The sequence below is a fragment of the Clupea harengus genome, chromosome 10 (genome assembly GCF_900700415.2).
Source record: "Clupea harengus chromosome 10, Ch_v2.0.2, whole genome shotgun sequence".
In the NCBI taxonomy this organism is placed as follows: Eukaryota; Metazoa; Chordata; class Actinopteri; order Clupeiformes; family Clupeidae; genus Clupea; species Clupea harengus.
The window spans coordinates 24,999,751-25,021,426 of record NC_045161.1 but is presented as its reverse complement, the minus strand read 5'-3'; the positions used below and the strand labels follow the sequence as shown (position 1 = coordinate 25,021,426).

The window sequence follows — 21,676 nt, the reverse complement described above, 5'->3', positions numbered from 1 at the left end:
AGTAACCTGAAGCTATTCCAGTCAATGTCAGGCCTTGCCTGCAGAGAAGTGTAGTACACTAATCAACACCCCCCTACTTCTCTAACAGTAGCCAATTTCACACAATGATTTCTAGGGATGCACCCATACCACTGTGCACCCATACCAGATGGAGTTCTTATATTTGTGTCCTTGCTGGTACAGAGTACCGATTCTAGTACTTAACAATTTACCTATGCCGGTGTTTTATCAATTTCTCTAACCCAAGCTCGTTGTGGTAGGCAAGTCTGATAGGGCAGCATTGACCACAGCCTTGTGTTTAACGTAATGTTGCAATGAAGTGATTTCGGTGCTTGGTATTGGAGATTTTTTTTGAATACGAATACAAGTGTCTGAGCACAGTATCAGCCCCGATACCTGATACTGGTATCAGTATCGTGCATCTCTAATTTCTAGGTCACTGTAGGTGTGCTATCTTGCTGTCTTATAAATACATTTCTTTCAGCTGCTCTCGTTAAGTCATTATTTAATAAAACAACAACATCTCATCCTCTAGAGATCCTAGAAAATCAACCGTTGTGCTGTGTGCTATCACACTCAGAATCATGGGGAAATTAACACGAACCTGTTGTCAAAGGAAATATGTACAGATAAACACAGGTTTATGAAAAGTAGCTCTCACATGACAAATGTTTGCGAGCATTAATTCCAATACATCCTGTACATTATTCTAAAAGAGGATTCTTTTTTGATGGGATGGATGTCTTACTTTCTTGAGCCTCTGGGTCATGTCTGCCTTGTATGCTTGGTGAGCCTGTGCCTGATTTTCTGCATTAGTGAGGGCTTCGTTTCTCTGGCGCTCCACTCTTTGGTAAATAAAACACAACAATGTTCTCTCAGAGGAAATAAGATCAGGTAGATTTTCTCTCCTCCACATGTAGTGTGTGTGCTACCTTTGGCTTCGACTGGTTTGATCCTGAAGCTGGGCCTTCAAGGCTCTAAGGTCGTCTGTGAGATCCTCCACTAGCCTGCACTTCATGTCCAAAATCTCTTCAACTTCTTCAAGCTTTTTCTCTGAATCTCTGTGAAACAGCAGAAAGTGGGAATAAGTGCAGTGCTGAGGAAAATTATTTTTAGCTTACCTGAGGGTGAGAGTGTGCAGTATAGACAAGTGATCCAATCCAAGATGGGATGGAGACTAAGATGGGTTTTATGTATACTGGAGCAAAAAAGATACAGTATATGCCACACACCTGAGTGCAAACCTGTGGGTCTCTATTTCATTTTCCATGGCCTCCATTTGCTCTTTCATCAGGGATGTACTGGATGATTTGGATTCCACAGCCGAGCTCAGGACACTTACCTGCCATTTAAAAAATATTTTTAATCATTTACTTCATCAAAATAAATGTTAATCAAATTTAACATATCAATGCAAAAACAATCCACTGAACTCAGTACAGAGCAGATTTATTGGCCCTGAGTTCAGTAAGATAAGCATGCAAATTATATATTTAATTTATTTTGTATTTCAATTTTTCAGCATGTACAAATAACCTGCAGAGCTTTTTCATGTTTGACTGTAATTCATAAGGGACATAGAAAAAAAAGCCAAAAACTACAATTAAGGCTTAAAAGTAATATCTGCTCCAAAACGAGTTAATTATCAAATAATAGTATACAGGGGAACTCTATACTTTGATTTTGTAGCTGGCCAGTTCGAGCTGCACGGCCTCCAGCTCGCCGAGAAGCTGTCTATTCTCCAGCTGCAGACAGGCCTTCTCATCTTCCACAGAGCTCACTTTCCTCCGAAGCTGAGCATTTTTCGTCTCTAGTTCGTGCTCTGACAAGGGTCGCCCAGTCAACACCTGAAAAAGAAACCCCACCACGAACGAGTTCAGTCTTACTGCACAAAATCCAGTCTGAGCTTGCAAAGTAAACTGATTTTTTTTACCTTACAAGTTCTTAGCCACGAAGAAGGCTTGGTAATAAATCTTTACATCACACCCATGACTCTAAATCTTAATGCCATCAAGCTGTTACTATGGAAATAGTTGACAACTCATTCAAGTCTTTTGGGTTTTTAAGACTCCCTCACATAAAGAAAGCACGTGATTTAAAATCTCACACTTGCATTTAATACCAACTTACAAACATGCCTTACACAAGGCTATGGCAGGAGTAATCAGTGGCCATTTATGTTAACATGGATATGCAGGCACCACTACCTTTTTGCCAATTTCAATCATACTGCTGCAGGCCCTTCGTGGAGTTCCCATTTCAGGACTTCTTGGGGTGCTGTTAGCTTGCATTTTTACTGGGAAGAGAGAGTACTTTTCAGTGATGAAAAAGATAAGTGCATAATAAAACAAAACTACTTTACCCAGGTTTCTAATTACAACATAAACAATATGGTTTCATTACAAGGTTAAAGTGTAAAACTCTTAATTCAACGTTAGCCTGTAGAGAAAAATCCCTGATAACTGTTCATCAATTTGTTATTATATATGATATTAAGTATGAGTATGATATGATATTAATACCAGCCCAGAGCACCACCAATAATTGGTTACCTGGCTAACTCCTCACGAAATTGTACTATAAATATTTCCATTCCAGACGATCAAAAAATAAATCCCGACAGGACCCTGACGCGCAGCGGAGCGGAACCTAATAGCAAATGTTTCGTCCTGAAAGAATTTATTTTTCGATAATGACTGCCGGACTATACATTATCCCTCTTATTATACGGTTACTTGCCAAAACGATAGAAGACATTACTCCAAAATACCTATTTTTAATGATTTTGTTGCCGTTTCGTGATTTCCGCTTAAAAAAAAAAAGTTCTTCACGCAAATAGAACTGACTTCAAGGTACAATGACATTCCGTTATGTTAAATTACCGTTATGTTAAATGTGAATTAGAAGCACAAAACCCGGTGCCAATGACAGCGGTCATTACATTTTCGCAGCGGTCAGTATACAGAAATTACAGACATGGGAACGATGGGGTGGCCCTTTCAAATCAACGGAACTTTTTGGAACATTCTGAAGAGCCGTATAATAACTGAACATAACTGATGCCAACATGTCATAGTAGTTAGCATTACATGTTAAATAACGACTTAACAATATTTCTAAACCAAAGATTATATTTTATGATTTAACGCAATTTAGGTAAGTCTTACATGAACGGTATGGACATTTAGCTACTGAACTCTTTCACATTAAAGTTACCTAACTTAAATTAGATATCGATAACATAATCTAAATTAGCATTGCTAGCATAGCATAGCTACATTTTGTGGTAGCAGAACACTTAACAAGGAAATAAATATAGAGAATACTCACTCCGTATATGAGCAGCTCTGAATGTCCACAGTATTTGACTGTTATCCTATAACCCACCGTCAAAATAAGACTAATTGCGGTCTACTGTGGGCATTCCTTTAGTATAACATAATTATATTTAGTTTTAAGCTAACTATTAGCGTGTTATAAGCTAAAACCCTGACGTCATGACCGAACCTATGATCCTCCTTTAAAATGGTGGAAATGAAATGCTACTTTGTAACTGTTCCATTTTAAAGACGTCATATTGTTCATTTGATTAATCCAGCATGGCTACAATGTACCCTAACTTTATTTAAAAAATGAAATGGGGCCACCTTCCCTGTTGTCTATACACCTCAAGTGACATCAATTACATAAGATACTAATAAAACCTAGAGCCACCCTATCCTACGTTTTACAAAGAAAAACATATGTCTAGGCATTTAGTTTTCATTCCGCACACAGCTTAAAATGCTTTCAGTTAGATCTAACGTACAGGCAAACTGCAAAATAAATATGTTCACATTCTCAATTACCCATGGCACACGCTCACCCCCATTTCCATCGCGCGCACAGCACAGCACAGCTTCATCTAGTGGTGTTGTGAAAGAGGTGCAGCACTTTGAAATCAGTTGAGAACGTATGATAACTGCTTCGCAGCATCCAGACCCTCAGAGAAGACCTTTTCATGAAGAGAAGGTGGATATTGGCTCGGTGAGATTAACACTATTTTGTGAGAACTCTAATAGCACCTTATATAGCCCTTAAAATACATAGCAATTTTCTCTCCTGTAGGTTCGTGTTGTGAGATGTGGTATACCAACCATGGCAAGGGGTCTGTTGCCATGGATCTGGCTGAGAAAGCCCATCTACATCCAGGTAAGACCCCGAGAAGATCGTTGCAACCACGCTGTTATCCATGAATGTATGGGTCTTGCAATGGCTTCTGTAGTAGGCTACACCTATGTTCCGTTTATAACTGTTCAGCACTGAATCTTTGTAGTTACGGAATGATTGTGTGTGGTTTGTCTTGAATTTGAACTTTTAGTACAATTTAGCGTTTCCCTTTCCAAAACAAGGTTCGCCTGTAGGAATACCTTTCTTCGCCAAGAAATTCAATGCGGTGAATACACATTACATCTGCGTCGACATTTAGTGTCACTTTTGGTGTTACTCGATGTAGTGCATTCCCTGTCGATGCGATACTGTACAACTACGTGTCATTAGCTCTGCACAGGGGTTGCTGTAGCAACAGTGCTGCTGTAAAATAGCTCAATAGCCTACTTGAATTCGCGGGATATTCACACACTATAAAGGGGGAATGTTGCGCATGCAAATCGCTGGATACTAATCGTGTGTGAATGGTATGTGTGTAGAGTCGACTGTTGGCTACTGACAGCGAATTCGAGCACTAAGAGAAATGTCACGACAGTTCGCTCTGTGAAGGGTGGGTATCGGCACGGTGGAGAATACTTCTCTTCAAATGTTAGTATATTGTACAGGGCAATTGTGTTACACGGAAACAGTCATGAACAGACAGTTGTTTAAATTATACATGTCACTATGCTCGCGGTCTTTCGGTAAAGCCATCTTACACGTCACACACCCGTTACTATAAACTTGGGCTATTTGTCTGGAGCCAGGTGGGAAACACCGCAGCAGGCCAGGCTCATTGGAGAGCATACAAGAGTTGTATGCAATAAATAGAAAAGCCTACACCCAGAGGTTTCAGCATCTTCCAGTCCGGTCCTACCCAGGGAATCGGCAATAGTTTGCGGAGATGTATAGCCTACGACTTAATTTGGAAGGAGTACCGAGCAGCCTAAATATTTGCCATTTTTTATAAAGCCATCAATTTCTAATGTACTGGTTAGAACTCAAATCTAATAACAATAATTGGCACGAGTGCCTCTACATCATATTAATGCAAGGCAAGCAGTTATGTACATGGACTTTTAGATATTATGCGCTACCTTAACGTCAGCACTCCTCTTTTTAAATTATACCCTTAAATGCACTCTGCAAAAATATTTGAGAAATGTTGTAGTGGCTAATGGCTGAAGAATTATGATTCTTTTCATCACCTGGCATCATTTTTTAATTCGTCATCATTTCAGGTTTTTTTATTTTTAGAATAGAAGGTTTTCTTGGAAGAGGTTGGTCATTTTTAACACAGGTCTCTGCAATTCGCTTGTTAGGCAGAATTGCATGCATGGCAGCCTTTATGGTCTCACTCTGACCTTAACGCCTGTGTTGAGTGACCTGGGTGCTTCGCCGCCTTCATGTTTGCCTTTTTTCCCCCTCTTGTCTCATCACATTCTGGCTTCCCTACCCGTGTGTGAAGAGTCAGGGCTCAGGGTAACAGGAAGTGACAGTAATCACAAGGGGGGCAGCTGCTGTTCTCCAGAGCTTCTCAAGGCCATTCTTCTCTTTGTTAGTGGCCACAGAGAAGGTGTAAAGCCCCAACAGAGTTTTGTATGTCTGGATGCGGGTTGTTTGTTCAGCGTATTGCTAAAAGTGTAATCAAAATAGGCATGGTGTCAAGATGTAATTATGTCATTGAATCATTTATTATCAGTTCTACTTCCCTTTGAGTAAGTCTGTAATAAGTCATTAAATTGCTTCAGAATCAATAGTCAAGCACAGCATTTTGTTGCAGTCGCTAATGATTGATTTCCCCGGGAACGATTTCCGTGGCCTGAGAGGGAGAGATCCTTGTTAGAGCCACGTTGGGAAGTCGTGACACCGCGACACATCTCTCTGTTCCAGCACAGAGTTGTCACAGTTGTCTTATGTTTAATTACCTCTCCTGGCCAGGAAAGGGCATCGGTGACGGAGGGGGTGCTGGCGAGAGTGAGAGAGGGCCGCCTCAGTGAGCTTGTTTGTCTGCCTGCAGAGGAGTAAATCCAGAACGTTGGCTGAGGCTTAGTCAGGGTTATCTAATTCTGACAGGCCTAGGTCCCAATGTTATGCTTAGAACCCTGACAAGTGACACATAGTGATAAGTAAGGCAATGTGTGTGTGTTTGTGTGTGTGTCTGTGTGTGCTTGCGTGTTAAGAGTGAAGTCCTCTAAAAATGAAGACACGTCCCTGTTAGATGCAGATGGATGGAGACCTTATTTATGCTTTAACAGGCCTCTGTGACTAACGGTGACTGACCTCTTTTCTTTGTTCTTTAGTTGTTGTTTTTTTGTCAGATCAAATTTCTTCACTTTTGTATCACTCCTTGTTTGCACTTCATGGCGTGTGATTAATTTTATGAGTACATGTATGCACTGTCCTTGCATGACTTTAGGTTACCCAACCATTTACCCAACATTAGGTTTAAATCTTCTGAATTCACTCTCATATCCCATTTTCACATCATCTCGTGTTTCCCCCCTCATAGTTTGGATATCACGAGCGGCTGGGGGCTTATCCCACAACTCCTTGTAAGCGTGATGTGTTTTGCTTCCAAAGGCTATAATGTGAAAATTGGATTTTTTTAAAGAGATCCATGGAGAAGTTTGACCCGAGGAACTTGAATTTGATCTGACGAGACAAACCATCTGTGACAGGGCTGAGTAGACTGTCATCGTCTCTTTTTTCTTGGGGATAAAGCAGGCTGCAGGGGGAGACAGCTTATTCTCCACTCGCGGCTCTCCGCTGTCACCAGAACACATGACCTCTAATGTGAGCTGTGAATTGCACACTGGTGTTGGGATGTGAGGACAGAGCTAGCATCGTCGTTCACAGAGAGATAGAGGTATCATTTCTGTACCCGAAGGTACAGTTGTCAGAAAAGCACCCTGTAAGAAATGGCCCTTAAGGTGATCATTGTGGACCTTTGTTAAATTTTGAAGGTACAAAGTCATTTCTGAAAACAAAGGGTACAAAGTTGTACTTTTAACAAGCTTAAGGTACAGGCAAATACAAATCATTGATCACACTGGGAATAAGGCGTGTATCCGGTTATATTTTGACAGGATACTTCTTATGACACGCCACAGACACAGACCACAATCGGTCCATATCTTGAATATGAGACATATTGTTAATACCCAGAGGTATCCTCAGTCAAGACAGATATCCGGAGTGGATATGCCAAAACCACAGGTCAAACATCAAACTATATCTCATGTCAGTAACGCATGACAGTTGGAAAAGTTTCAGTCGGACTCGAACCTGCTGCAGGCTCAGGGAAGGAGAAATCAAATTGAGTGCTTAGTGAGTATTAACAGAGAACATTTTTATATAATAATGTTACAACCTGTAGATTAAAAAAAAAAAAAAAAAAAGCATAAATGAACATTATGTTAAAAAAATGCAAAGAACTTTGCCGTAAGCCAGTCACATTTAACATTACTTGCTAATATGTACAATTCTGTTGACTGTGAAAAATCAGAACATCCGGGTATGGCTTAACCTGGTGGTGTTAACAGGCCAGAAAGTTATCAAGTGCCCATACTCTGCATGACGATGTGCCTTTAAAAAGAAAGGTACAAGATGTTTTATTTTTGAAAAATAGCTTTGGCGTTACTGCCATGACTTCACCCTTAGTCATAAAAATAGTGTTTCCAACCAGCTCTGTTCATTCCAACTATACTGTGTAGTGTTCTAAGGGATTGCTCATATATAAGGGATATAATTCACTAACTTCGAATTAGTGGATCATTGATTTAATTTCCCACCAAAAAAACTAAACTAAACACGACCTGATTAGGACAGCTGTGGTCTTGAAATGGCCTACTTCAGTGTGCAAACAGGTTTCTCTTTATAGACTATCAGGGACAGGAAGCTGTGTGCGTAAATAGAACACCAACATCCTCCATATCATGAATCCTACAGGACCTTCCTACTTGTTCAACCTAGGTCTCTAAAGATTTTTTTTTAAATATATATATATACACATACAGTATATATAAAAATTATGTGAAAGAAATCTTTTAATGACATGATGTGATTGGCTTCTACAACAAATGGCCAGTTCCAGTGCTTGTTCGCTGATAGGCTACAGTGGCATTTGCATTTGTATCTTTTTAGGTCCATTCCTGTACCTTGATTTTTTAGTAAAGCCGTTAGTCAGCCTTACACACACAGAGTGCGATCCAGATCAAATAAAATGCAAGAGTAAGAGTCCAGCTAACTGATGTCTAAAATCCTTTCACAGCCTGTTTGTGCAAGCTAAGGGGGAGTGTCTGCTTGGATTGATTTTCTGGATTTTTTCTGTGAAAATATCTCACCTGTGGGAGTAAAAATGCGCCCATCCAGCCATACAGGAGAGAGAGAGAAGCCCAGTGGGAATTCCTCACTAGGGAAAGCCCAGGTTAAAGTTAGTGTGTAAGTCACAGCCATGTCTCGCCAGTCACCATATGCGGTCTAGCAACTTTAAACCCACAATGGGTGCTCACAAGGGTGTTTCATAGAGGATTTATTCATCTGCTGAAACACTGTTGTCTTACTCTAGCCGTCATGCCAAAAAAAATGTCCTTCCCAGATGCTTTGAAAAAATACAAGTCACACACATCTCTTGTGTGTTTTGATATATTATGACTCACTTGTTACTAGGCATACCATGGGTTCTTGCTTAGCAAAAACTGGATTGCACAGCTGAATGTGTTCTGAACGTCTTCCCTCTACCCCCTGGGTAAACCTTTAAAAAATGTATTTTGCATTTGATCACAGGAGACCTTAGGGGCCCTCTCCCTTATTAGAAACAGGACGGGGGTGACTCTGTAAACGGGTCCTCTATTTTTGTGCTGCTGCTCTCGGGCATGGCCACCACCACACAGCCAGATGCCCAGCCTCCATTTTTATTCTCCCCGGACTCAGAACCCATCAGAACCGGGTTTCATTTACCACGGCAGCCAGGATGGCCCAGAGAGCTGTGGGCTCATCTGCGTGGCAGAGAAGTGTGTCAAGCAGGGGAGCAAAATGAGGTTACGAAGAGAGAGAGGAAGGAGACACACACACACACACACACTGTCAAAGAAACTCACAGTGTAGAAAAGAGTGAAAGTTGAAAAGAAGAGACAGTGGCAATAATCAATAGCTACATGAAACTAAATTTAGAATTTCCCTGAAGGGTTTTACATTTTGTTCAGGTATTCTTATGCCTTCTAAGAAAAGGTGTATCTTAAAGAAACCCATTTATGTCCTGCCCTCAAAAAACTCCTTTCCCCTGCCATTTGGACACATAAACTGAAGTCACTGCTTTAAGCATCTTTGGAGTGGCCACTTGCTGGGTTCCATCCAGCTTTTTATTGGACATTTTGACCTTTCAAATAGGAAATCCTGAATGGAAACCCTTGAAATGTGCACGAAATGAAAGTCGAATAAGAACTTTGCTAGAGGGGAGTGGATTAATTCCCGCTTCACATAGGGTATAATGCGACAAAGGGTTGATGGAAATGGGTTTGCATCTAATTGCATCTAAATGCATTTGTTGAGATGTTATTACGTGTTTCGGTTAAAGTTTTGAACCCACAAATGTTCACATCTCCTCCCTTTGACAGACACATCAAAGTAAACCACTTGTTCTCGCCACTGACAGGCTCATAAATGAAAGTATCCCGACAGAGATACACCTGTGTCTGTTTACCTCAATAACTTTAAAGAAATTGTAGAAAATTACTGTTTGTACAGTCATTGTTTTACCTTTTTTTAGGTCTCTGATGTCGAACCTCATTCAGTGCCTGTAGTCAATTGGCCTACCATGTGGTGCGGGATTGAGCACTTGCAGACGAGCCACTCCCTTCGATAATTGACTACAGGCACTGAATTCGAGCATTGACCATTGTATTATATATCAGTGAGTGACATAATTAACGGTAACATAACTCGCTATTAAAAGGTGAATATCAGGTGCTGTATTGTATTAACGAATGAGAAGCGGTCATTATTATTTTGAAAGTAATAAGACCTGTAACGTTATGTCTTCCACAGCAGCTTAGTTTATACTATAAGCAGCAAAGCTTCAGTTAACCGATACGAGGGTCTGCATTTAAAGGTAAAATCGGTTTCCGATCCATATCGGTGAATCGTTACACCTCTGTACACAGTGATCACATGACTCCTTTTTCAGTGGAAAGTTACTATTGGCCGGTGAGGCCTGGTGGTTAGCAGAGTTACTCAAGGACATCTTGTTTTCCAAGACTCGAAGGGAGAAGTCTCAACCCAGAGAGGGAAGGAAAAGGGAGGGGAAGCATATGCATAAACAAAGTTTTGTTTGGCAATTCATTCTTTAAAAATCTCCATTATAGCTGCCTTATTATGAAGAACTTTCAGGATATCATAAACTGCTGATCCATACTAATACAATTTGGATGAACTGGCAAAGATATTATATTTTTGTATAGTCAGATTTATCATCCATGCACAGCCACTCACTAATCTTTGATACCGCCACAGGCCGGGCACTCTGAGATAGAAAGAGGAAATCAATAGAATTAAAGGGGCCTGATTTGGTTGCTTAGTTTCCTATCCCACATTTTGGAAGCGAGCTCTTCATCTGTATGGTGGCCAGGATTTGCCTGATGTGCCCAGGCTATTTGAATTAGCCCAAGCTGCCCAAGTGTTCACTCTAAGCACGGTTGACATAATGCTTTTCACTGGGGGTTCAAAAGGGTGGTGGAAAGATGTGGTTCGGAGCAATTTGTGATGAGAACACCAAGAGTCTTAAGAAGACTTGAGATGAGCTCATATTCTGTTGTCTGCGTGCCGTGTCCTAAACAGTGTCACATGCTGCAAGTGGAGAAATTGTGTAGAGATAATATTTGCTCTCACCACAAATGAGAATCATATTACATCACTACTTGTGGGAATATTTGCATTGCGCTAAGAAGCCGCTCCGGCTCTGGGTGTGTGTGCATGTGCAGTGGGATTTCTGACAGTTACTCATTGCTCTCTTCCTTTCATTGTTGATGACTATCCCCCAGACTGATACATGTTGCACCAAAGAGCGGATGAGACAGAATAGCTGTGGGAGGTGTGTGTGGAGCTTCCGAGATAGAGTAGGCGAGGTTGTGTGTGTGTGGAGCTGCAGATATAGAATAAGGGTGGGAGGTGGATGTGTGTGTGTGTGTGTGTGTGTGTGTGTGTATGTCAAGGGGGTGGGGGGTGGTGGGGGTTCAGAAGGGAGGAAATATGGGGATGGGGAGTCTCTAAAACGCTTGCTGCCTTGACGGGAGTGAGTCAGATCCCCCATCAGCCGGTGCCAGCAGCTGTATGCCTCTCACTCCATCAGAGCGTCCATCTCCTGGGAGGTGGCAGAGAGGGGCATGCTGGGATGGGATGAGCCCCTGGTGCTCGCCACTTTCCCTAGGATGTGTCTGAACCCTCTGACTCCCTGGGCTGATTAGCAGTGCAGTGTGCCCTTTAGAAAATTGGTGAAGCAATGTATTTTTATTTTTCAGCTGATCCAAGAGGACCACAATTTCTAATCTCCTGCCTACCAATCTTTCTCTCTCTCTAGCCATCTCCCCCCTCTCTATCTCGTCCTCTCTCTCTTTTTCTCTATCTCTCTGACCCACTCTCTAACACTATCTTCTCTCTCTCTATTTATTTATTTCCTTCACATATTCCCTCTAGTTCTCTTTTTCTTCCTCACTCTCTCAATCCCTCTCTCTCTGTCCCACTCCCTCTTTTTCTCCCCCAGCTCTTTTCATTCTCCATCTCTCTCTCTCTCTCTCTTGCCTCTTTGCCTCCCTCTGTGCAGCAGGGAGGAAGCCCATTAGAGAGGAAGCTCTGAGGAATTGTTTTATGATCATGAATTATGGATGAGTGGTGAGCAGGCAGCAAAAACAAGTGTCAATGCAGAATTTCTCTCCACTTGATCCGCCTCTTCCCCGTTTTCGATCTCCCATCCACCCCCGCCCCGATCCCTCTCAACCCCCTCTCGCTCATTTTTCGCAAGCCAATCCCACAAAGGGGTCGGAGGATTAAGCCCACCCCCCAACACACTCGAATCCAAGCGGACGTCGTCCTAGGCTAGGGACCCTGAATGAGCTCTGATCCACACGGCAGGCGCGGACTTGGCCTCTGCCACCACAGCTGTGCCCACATGGGGTAAATTACAGACCTGGAGCGCATGGCGTCTCCGAGTGGCAGTCAACCTGTCCGTCTTCTCTGCTGCATTCCGGCAGAGAGGAGCGCCGCATGCTCATTAGCGTCAGGCTAAATTAAGCTATCTCCCTGATCCCTGTTCCACTGATAGTCCAATTACCACGACAACAAGGCCTTTACTTTCCTCCCAGCAGGAACCTGGAAGGTACGTGGAAAGTTGCCTCATCGTGTTGCATCCATGGAGACATCAGTTGTGTGGAAAAGGTTGGGATGACAGACATGCCTGCATCGCTTTTGCCCTGTGAAAGTGGATTGTGTCAGATAGATCCAGTAGTTGTAGTGCTTTTAGACGATTTGAATAGCACCGTGTATGAGAACAATATTTTCCAATAGGGTTTCCATATGGGAACTAATGTATAGTAATTTATACATCCCTATGGTATATCCAGTATACAGATGTGAAAAGCAGGTCTGGCAAATGTTGCAGGCTAAGCCAGCAGTACTTCTTTAGCTTTTCCTGCCTGACTGTTCCAAGACTAGCCCACTCCTGATCAAGCTGGTTAGCAATAATACTGCACCATAATGAGTCAAAACTATTTCATAATGAAAAAATCTCTCCACACTTGGACCCCACATCCCATCCACCACCTGTCGACTCACTGAGAGCGTAATGAAAAGGCACATAAAGACCCTCAATCAATAACTCCTCATTTGCTGCCTCACAGGGAACCAATGAGAGGATGAGGACAGACACCAGTCATCTCCAGGCTAGTTTCTGCTATTGATTGTGTAGGCTGAAAGCATGTGTGTGTGTGTGTGTGTGTTTCTGTGTGAAATGCTATCTCCGTAATGGCTTCATGGTAGATGCGGTTAACATCACCTATGCTGTAATCAATAGCAAAACATGTCCTAAGCATTTGCATGATTAGCAGCACTCCCTAACAAGTCACCATCTTAAGTGCTACAGTAAACAAGGAAGCCATGAAACCATCTGCAGCCCACTTCCCAGGGCCCTGCCATAGCTGTTGTGGCCTCTCTGAATAATCATCAGATCTGTGGCATAAATCCCAAGTGTGTGTGGTCTAACTAGGAACTGGATTTACACTCTCTATGGTTACACTTCCACCACTGAGGTGGCGTGGCATGGCCATAATGTGCCAGACCGCACCAATGGAGGCACGTGGTTATGTTTACTGTTTCTTGTTCCATTTGTTGTGCTGGTAAATTAGGACTAGGCAGTCATCAACAGAATCTACATCATGATAACCGAAAGTACTTGATCAGCATTGGCAATCCCTTATATACAATAAATATGAGTTGATCACCGAATGGTTCATGAGAATAAAATATTATCAAGTGTTACTCTATGGAAATATAGTCAACATTATTGGCTGTCCCGCTCAGTTGAACAGGCTGCTCAACATTATACTGTTGCATCCATCCTACTGTTTCCTGCTGTATTGCTTGGCAGTTCTGAGAACGAGAAACATGGACATGCTATTATATCACATTCCCTCCCCCTCGCTGCAGGTGGTGTGGAGTTTGAGTCACGGCAGTTGTGATTGATATTCTGTGCTGCCGTAAGGTCTGCATGGGCTGCTGAATTTTTTACATCCTTTGGGCCCCCGTGGTGAAGAGTAACACGCCGCTGCACGGGCGAGGCGCAGCCGCACTGGAGCCACTGACCTGTTTGCCTGTCAGAAAGGGGGGGGGGGGGTTGTTGATACCAGATATGCCGTGCTTCCATGGAAACATCTGGCTGTCACAGGGGGACTCTCACGTGGTTGAAACACACCTGCGGGAGGTGACCTGGTTCTGCCTTCGAGCTCAACACTTGAAAGAGCGAAATGTTATTGTTTTCTCTCAATCTGTGTGTGCTGGAGGAATGTGCTTTAAGCACAGTCTTGTGGCTTTTGAACACAGTTTGGGTACCAATGCAGTGAAGATATCAGAGAATGATTAAGGGATTCCTGGAAAGAAAAGCATGGTTTTCTAATTAGATTAACTTTATCAATATAATCACTTTAGCCTCATTAGAAAAGCAGTGAAGAATGGCGAGTGCTTAGAGCAGCAGTTTCAGACATTTGTTTTCTAGATTTGTCTTACCCAAAGGAAAGCCTTCTTAGCTTCCTATCTTTTGAAATTGGGGAAACCATGTGGAGGCCATTGCAAAGAAATAAAGTGCAAAACTAACTAAGCTGTACCTTCGACTGGGAGCCTTTTCCTTCTACAAAAAAAAGGAGAGATTTTTTAGGTCTGTGAAGCTGTCAGACATGGACCCTTGCCATACCACATCCTGAGAGCTCTTCAGTGGGAGATTACGACAGTATGCAGATTCTGGGGAGAGGGGAGAGTTTGTTGGCTCGGGACTGGATGCTGGATGAGAGTGATTTAGTCCTGACGGGATGCACAGTGCCAGGAATCGTGTCCAACACGTCCAAGACCGTTGGCCTCTCCTGGGACTCCCCGAAACGAGTGTGACAGGGGCGGCCAGAAAGAAAAGGGGGCGAGCATACCGAGCTTGATGCTGATCTCTATGACAATAGCTCTCCTGGGCCTGTGGTCGTGCTGGTCTGAAAGGCTGCACGAGACGGCAGGACCAAGCGCCCTAGCTCCCTTGTCATCCTGGCTTTGTGAAACAACGAGTGGGAGACAGAGAGAAAACGTGACAGCAGAAAGAGCAAGAGAGAGGAAGGGAGAGGGAGACGTAGGGGGGTTGAGGGCAAAGGGGAGAGAAAGAGTGAGATAGAGAGAAAGGGGGGAGTGGGAGGAGAGATAGAGGGCGGTTAGAAGGAGAGAAGAAAGGCAGAAAACTGAGTCAGTAGAAGAGACATCAGTGGCAACATTAGCATGCCAGCTGAACGACTAAAGAGAGCGAAGGGCTGACATTCAGAGGGCCACTGAATAGAGTGGAATTAGATTAGAGAGGGAGAGATTGACAGGAACTACAGGAGCTGCCCAGGAAAAGGGATGGTTGCAGCCGGAGAGCGATAGAGGGGGGGAGGGTAGGCAAGAGAGGATCTCTCGGGCCCCTGGCTTTATCCATCATTTATACCGTGATCATCGTGCCAAACCTGTCTTATCCTGTCCAAGTCCTGTGCAAAAGCTGACTGGTGTGTTAGTGTGAGTTTCAGTTTGTGTGCGTGTGTGCATTTCTGTGTGTGTGCATTTGTGTGTGTGGGTGTGTGTGTGGGTGTGTGTGTGACTGGCACCATGAAACATTTTCAATCAATCCTCCCCACTGTGTAATTAAACACTGGCAGGAAGTGGTGGGTCACAATCAGATATGCCCTCAGGTCACGTCAGTGCCAGTGCAGAGCCCCGTTATGACCCTGGCATGAGGACATTCGCAAGGTCAATAACGAGATCCTGATTAGCAAAAACACAACAACACAAATCTAATATTTTCCTTCTAAAATAGCTCCTTAAGAGCCTCTTCAAGTTCTCGGACGCGCTCTTAGGGATAAACAAAGAGCCGGAGAGTTGATGCGTCTCGGTGAACGTGAAAGGCGAGGCACACAGACAGACAGCACCGCAGGAAGAGAGGGAGTTGGAGTTATGGGCCCGTCAGCAGAGCAAATTGAAAGGAGAAGGCGAGGGGAAGGGAGGTGGTGGCGGGGAACGTCCATCACTGCTGAACGACAGATGCATGCATCATTGATATATTAATAAAGTGGGCTCCAAAAAGTCTGTTAGTTCTCGTGCCTCTCTCCTCCTGCAGCTGGGATAATAGATGAGACATTACTGACAGAGATAGACCGTTCATTATCTCAGGCTCACAATGTTAAAGCGATGCATTAGAGGGAAAACAATAATTTCACAGTTGCTATGAGGTAATAAGAATTGCTAACTTGCATGTTGGTCCTCAAATTGGAATAATTTGTCTGACTGGATGGCTGTTCCAGTAAGCTGGCAGTCTCGTTAGCAGTATGCAATGCAAAGAGGCAGTGTATAGTTGGAAACCTAAAGATGGATGATATTTAGTGCATGATATCTTTAATAGAGATACTGAATGTATCTATTTTTCATACTGAGCAAATGTAGGCGCCAAAATGTACGTGTGTGTTAAACTACGATAGCTCCAGGCAATTAAATAGGCAGTCCAGTATCCATGCAGTGTATTTTTCAAGACATATTTGATTATAACCTTTTAGTCAAGTGACTGAGAACATGCTAATACACAGAGGTGCTCCCTCCCAAATTACTGGCAGAAAACAGCAGGGCTGGAGAGCAGCCGGAGCAGGAATACTCAATCATGTATTTCATTTTCATTCCCCGTCTCTCATTTGTTTCCACAGCGGCGAGACACTCGCCTCTCAGCCCTTCTCTGTTGTTTGTTATTGTTCCTGTCACCTCGGTTGAGAGCGTTTACGTCAAGAGTGGCCTTGTCGCACATTGCCTGAACTCGCACTCGCTGCCTGACAAAAGTGAGAGAGAGAGAGAGAGATGGAGGGAGAGGTGGAGTTGGAGGGGGAGAGGAGGGAAGAGAGGGAGAAGGAAAGATAGAGGGAGAGGGTGAGAGGAAGAGAAATAGATAAAAAAAAATTAGTAATGAGTGCTAGAAACCAACTAACCATGTCACACTGTACAGAACAACGGTGTACTTTCATCGACTCTCTCTCTCTCCACATCCTTCCCCCCCAAAAAACCCAAGGAGACATTTAAATTGCTATTTTTTTGTTGTTGTTGTTGTTGTTGTGTTTCTTGTTTTGTTTTGGCTGGCCACCTTACTCCATCCCCCAACGCTCTAAGATGGTAAATACCAGCGGTCTCATTGATTTAAAAAGGGAAATGTCAAGCCACAAGAGGGATTAAACACGCTGCATCATGACATTTCAATTTCAAATGTTTACTGTTAACTTCAGCCACATCCTAGCTCAGGCTTAATCAGAATGCAGCCTTCATATGGCCTTTGACCTCCGCTCTGTGCCTTTTTTGTTCTGCAGAGGCCCGCAACCGTGGGTGGCTGTGAAACGAACAGTTTAAAAAAAGGCTTATGGCTTACCTGCAGTGACTGCTGCTTCAGCGCTGGGCTTGTTTAATAGTATTTCCGCCCACCCAAGAAAACTGCTTGCAAGTTTGGATAACTTCATTTCGATTGAAACGAGGTGAAGAAGATGAATTGCTTCCAGTTCTTTCACAGATGGGTGCCATTTCGGCCAAAAATTACTTGCCTGGGTGAAGCCTGTTTTGTGCACCTCTATTTCATGCGTCTCAAAGTCTCTCAATGGATTTTTTTTCCAGGCTTGTCACTTGGGTGTCAAGAAAGAAAGAAAAATGCTTGCCTGGAAGCATAACGTAACACTCCAGTCCTATTGCTCTGTGGCTTTTACACCCTTTTCTGGGTGAAAATTGCATATTTCATGAAGCATCTGCAGTTTGCTGCCTGGAGGAGCTATTTATATCGGCTCGTACCACCTGTCAGGCAGCGGAGATGACAGCGAACCCCCATGGAGCCACGGGCCTACAAGCGTCCGCCCATAGCACCACCGCGTCAGCTTCATTTGCGCTTTCCAGCAGTGCTTGAAAAGAGTCTGAATAAGGCCTTGAATGGTGTTTCCTGTAAGAGGCAGAGATGTATAGGTTTTCGGGATCCAAGGGTTCAGGCCTCTTTCAGGAGCGTTTTAGACATAGTGCATAGTAGACCGAGAGCTTGCAGCCGGAGTCGGCAGAGACACAGTCCTTTGGAGAAGTTATTTGGAAATAAAACATTCAAATTCCCTGTACGAGTCAGATCTGGGTTTCTGTCTGGCCTGTAGCTGTCTTTCTGAAACATCTTTCTGTCTCAAGTGTACCCCTGTGCATTGGTTCAGCGAATAATCGGAACACAGAACCGAAGGAAAAAGTACAAAGTGCAAAGAACAGCCAGCTTTAATTTTATGAACTCAACGCACTGCCAAAGAATTCTTGCACTGTCGTCCAACTTATTTGGCGTCACGCTTAACAGACTGTTGGGTGACGTGCCATTTCTCTATGTCTATTCAGCTGACCTCGTTGGTAAATCGTGCAGACTTTTCCAAAAACTCTTTTTCATTTCAGAGCAAACCTAAAATTAAAAATATTTACAACCTTGATAATAATAAGAGGCTGTGACATAGGTTGCCAGACGCTTTGATATATATGTCACATACATTTCAAATTGGCTATGCTAAATGTATTAGGGTAAAGAGGGTGACTGACCCACTTTTGATAAATAAGCCTCTCTCTCTCTTCTTCCCTCTCTCTCTCTTTCCTGACATCCCACACCCTTTGTCCAATCACAGACCCGGTTTTCTTACCTGCACATGAAGTACCTGTTCTTCTCCTGGCTGGCGGTGTTTGTGGGCAGCTGGGTGGTGTACGTGGAGTACTCCTCATACACAGAGCTGTGCCGGGGCAGGGAGTGCAAGAACGCAATCGTGAGTACAACGTGGCTCTGATCATGAGAGAAGACAGCCATCTAATGGAGTCACACTGCACTGACTTTCACACAAACACAATGGTAGTATCAATGAAGTGTCTGTAGGAGTGGGTGAGGTGAGGTCTGCAATGGTGGTGAAAGATGGATGACATTTGAGCTCAAAAGGCAATCAAACTTCACCTGTTCCTCCCTCCTGACACGGTCTTGAGACACTTTGTTTGTTTCCGATTTACAGACCCAGGACTGTGTACTATTGTTGAGCTTTCTGCGACAGTTAGACGACAATTTTTTGAATTTGACAAAAAGTGTATTCGATTATAATCTTGCACTGTGCCTATAAAAGTGTAGAAATTGATACAGTATTTGAATCTACCCCACATCTTTTACGACTTGATCAACTCAGCCTTTTGTCCCATGTTTTACTGACCCAGTGTGACAAGTACAAGAAAGGAGTGATTGATGGCTCGGCGTGCAGCAGTCTGTGTGAGAAGGACACTCTTTACCTCGGGAAGTGCCTGTCTGCCAAGCCTAACAACCAGGTCAGAACCACGGTGCTATGATCACTTGTCACTGTCAACACTTGTTCCCATTAGTGTGCCCCTGCCCTGGCTCTGCTTAGTTTCACACTAAATGACTTCCGCTGTGTCTACCCTGTCTTGACAGCGTACTCCTGGCTCTGTGTGTGTGTGTGTGTGTGTGTGTGTGTGTGTGTCCCTGGCCAGGTGTATTCTGGGAGCTGGGGTGACCTGGAAGGAATCATTAAGTGCCAGATGGAAGAGGTGCCTCACTACGACCTGGTGGCCGAGATGGAGCCCAGGAAGGAGACGGCGTCTTTCGACAAGCCCACCAAGGGCACGTCTGTGGAGAAGTTTAAGGAGATGGTCCTCAGCCATTTAAAGGTCAGCAGTGGGAGCAGCTGCTTGTGAGGCCATCCTCTCCTGAGGGTGCTTGTAGAGACCTCTTTACCTTCATCACGACCCTGAAATGGGACCACAAACCACAACACACCGATCTATCTATGATGCAGAATGCTTAATGGGTTTGAGAGTTTTTACAGACAAAGGAAAAGTGCAGGGACGGGAACAGTGCAAAGGCTTATCAAGAGATAACAAAACTGGCCTGCATTTGTTGCTTAAATACATGAGCTGGGTATAGTTTGTCTAAGACCTTCAAGGTCTAAGACCTTCATTTAAAAACATTGGCTTATGACTCTATTCACGTTTTCATTATAATGAATTATGTCACGTGCACGGCTCACATGCATGAAACAGAAAGGGGAGGCCACGCAGAATTTATGATAATAATAATAGAGTTAATAAAAGTTATATATTAAATGATACAAGGTTTATATTTATCTAATAATTATAGCAAAACATGTGGTGAATGTCAGTGTTGTGAATAGAAACCAAAGAGTATCCCAAATCCAATCTCTATCCAAATCCAATGACCAACGATAACCAAATGCCGGGAATCCAAAGCTCTCCCATCTGCCGGCTGGCCAGGGCTTTTGTAGCCCATCCAATCAAGGATACACCTGTTTGCAATCACCTGTTGTAAAGACAGAGACAAAACAGGCATGCAAATATCACAGGGCGGGGCCTAGACCCGCTAGTGTCGTAACAATTAATAAGAATAATACAAAAATATATATATTGATTACAACCTCTTTTTTTGTTTTTGATCAGACAAAAGTGGGCGATCAGGCTAACCTTCAGGACCTGGCAACCCTGGTGCTCGGGGTGGCCGACGCCAACAAGGACGGGGAAATCTCCCTGTCGGAGGCTCGCTCCTCCTGGGCCCTGATCCAGCTCAACGAGTTCCTGCTGGCCGTGGTCCTGCAGGACCGGGAGCACACGCCCAAGCTGCTGGGCTTCTGTGGGGACCTGTACGTGGTGGAGAAGGTGCCGTACGCACCGCTGTACGGCATCAGCCTGCCGTGGCTGCTTGAGCTGTGGATCCCAGCCGGCCTGCGGCGGAGCATGGACCAGTGGGTGACGCCGTCGTGGCCGCGCAAGGCCAAGATCTCCATCGGCCTGCTGGAGCTGGTGGAGGACGTCTTCCACGGCACATTCGGCAGCTTCCTCATGTGCGACGTGAGCGCAGCAGGCTTCGGCTACACCGAGCGCCACGACCTGAAGGTGGTGGATGCGCGGCGGATCGTGCCCGAGGCAGCCTTCCAGGAGGTCATGCGCGAGCGCCGCTGCGAGACGGACGCCGACTGCGTCTACGGTGTCGACTGCCTGACCTCCTGCGACCTCACCAAGCACCGCTGCACCACAGAGGTGACGCAGCCCAACCTGGCCAAGGCCTGTGGCGCGCTGAAGGACTATCTCCTGTGGGGGGCGCCGTCAGACGTGCGCGAGGAGCTGGAGAAGCAGCTGTACGCCTGCATCGCGCTCAAGGGTGCCACCGAGCAGATGGAGATGGAGCACTCGCTCATCCTCAACAACCTCAAGACGCTGCTGTGGAAGAGGATCTCGCACACCAAAGACTCCAAGTGAGACACACAGAGACAGACAGACAAGACGCCTGTCCAGGGAGGCGGGCAAGGCATGGCTCCTGTTCCTGGATGGTATGATGCATCAGGCTGGCCTTTTAAATGCGTGCAGTCTGGACTGGAATATATGAATTACCACTCCTTCTTGATCAGGTCACCACTGAATTTTTGATCCGATTGATTTATTTTTAACTTAAACTTTAACTTATGCTGTGTTTTAATTGAGGACAATGGGCATCTTCTTGCAACACGCAAGTCTATGACCTTTTTTAAGAAGCCCTACAAAAGATGAAACCACTAAAGAGCAGGCAAACTGCTAGTGGACATTCATGTCCTCCTCCGGGGACCAATGGGAGCTCTGTAGAATCGGCAGGACGTCATGCTACTCTCTTCCACAGCCTCGCTGGACACAACTGGACAATCAG

The 21,676-nt window shown here is 44.2% G+C and overlaps 1 protein-coding gene across 2 annotated transcripts in view; it reads left to right on the top strand.

The window, feature by feature from the left end:
- The window catches only part of dipk1ab (divergent protein kinase domain 1Ab), a 30,687-nt gene extending 9,017 nt beyond the window's left edge, over positions 1–21,670 (top strand). Inside the window, exons 1-6 of one of the 2 annotated variants that reach the window (XM_012821687.3) lie at positions 3,760–4,026; positions 4,108–4,191; positions 18,618–18,752; positions 19,186–19,293; positions 19,477–19,653; positions 20,440–21,670. In XM_012821687.3, coding sequence (XP_012677141.1) covers positions 3,955–4,026; positions 4,108–4,191; positions 18,618–18,752; positions 19,186–19,293; positions 19,477–19,653; positions 20,440–21,255 — 1,392 coding nt within the window. In that variant the 5' untranslated portion in view covers positions 3,760–3,954 and the 3' untranslated portion in view covers positions 21,256–21,670. Of the gene's footprint in view, positions 1–3,759; positions 4,027–4,107; positions 4,192–18,617; positions 18,753–19,185; positions 19,294–19,476; positions 19,654–20,439 lie in introns of those variants that run through there. The other variant, XM_031574550.1, reaches the window with a different exon arrangement.
- The last annotated feature ends 6 nt before the right edge of the window (positions 21,671–21,676 follow it).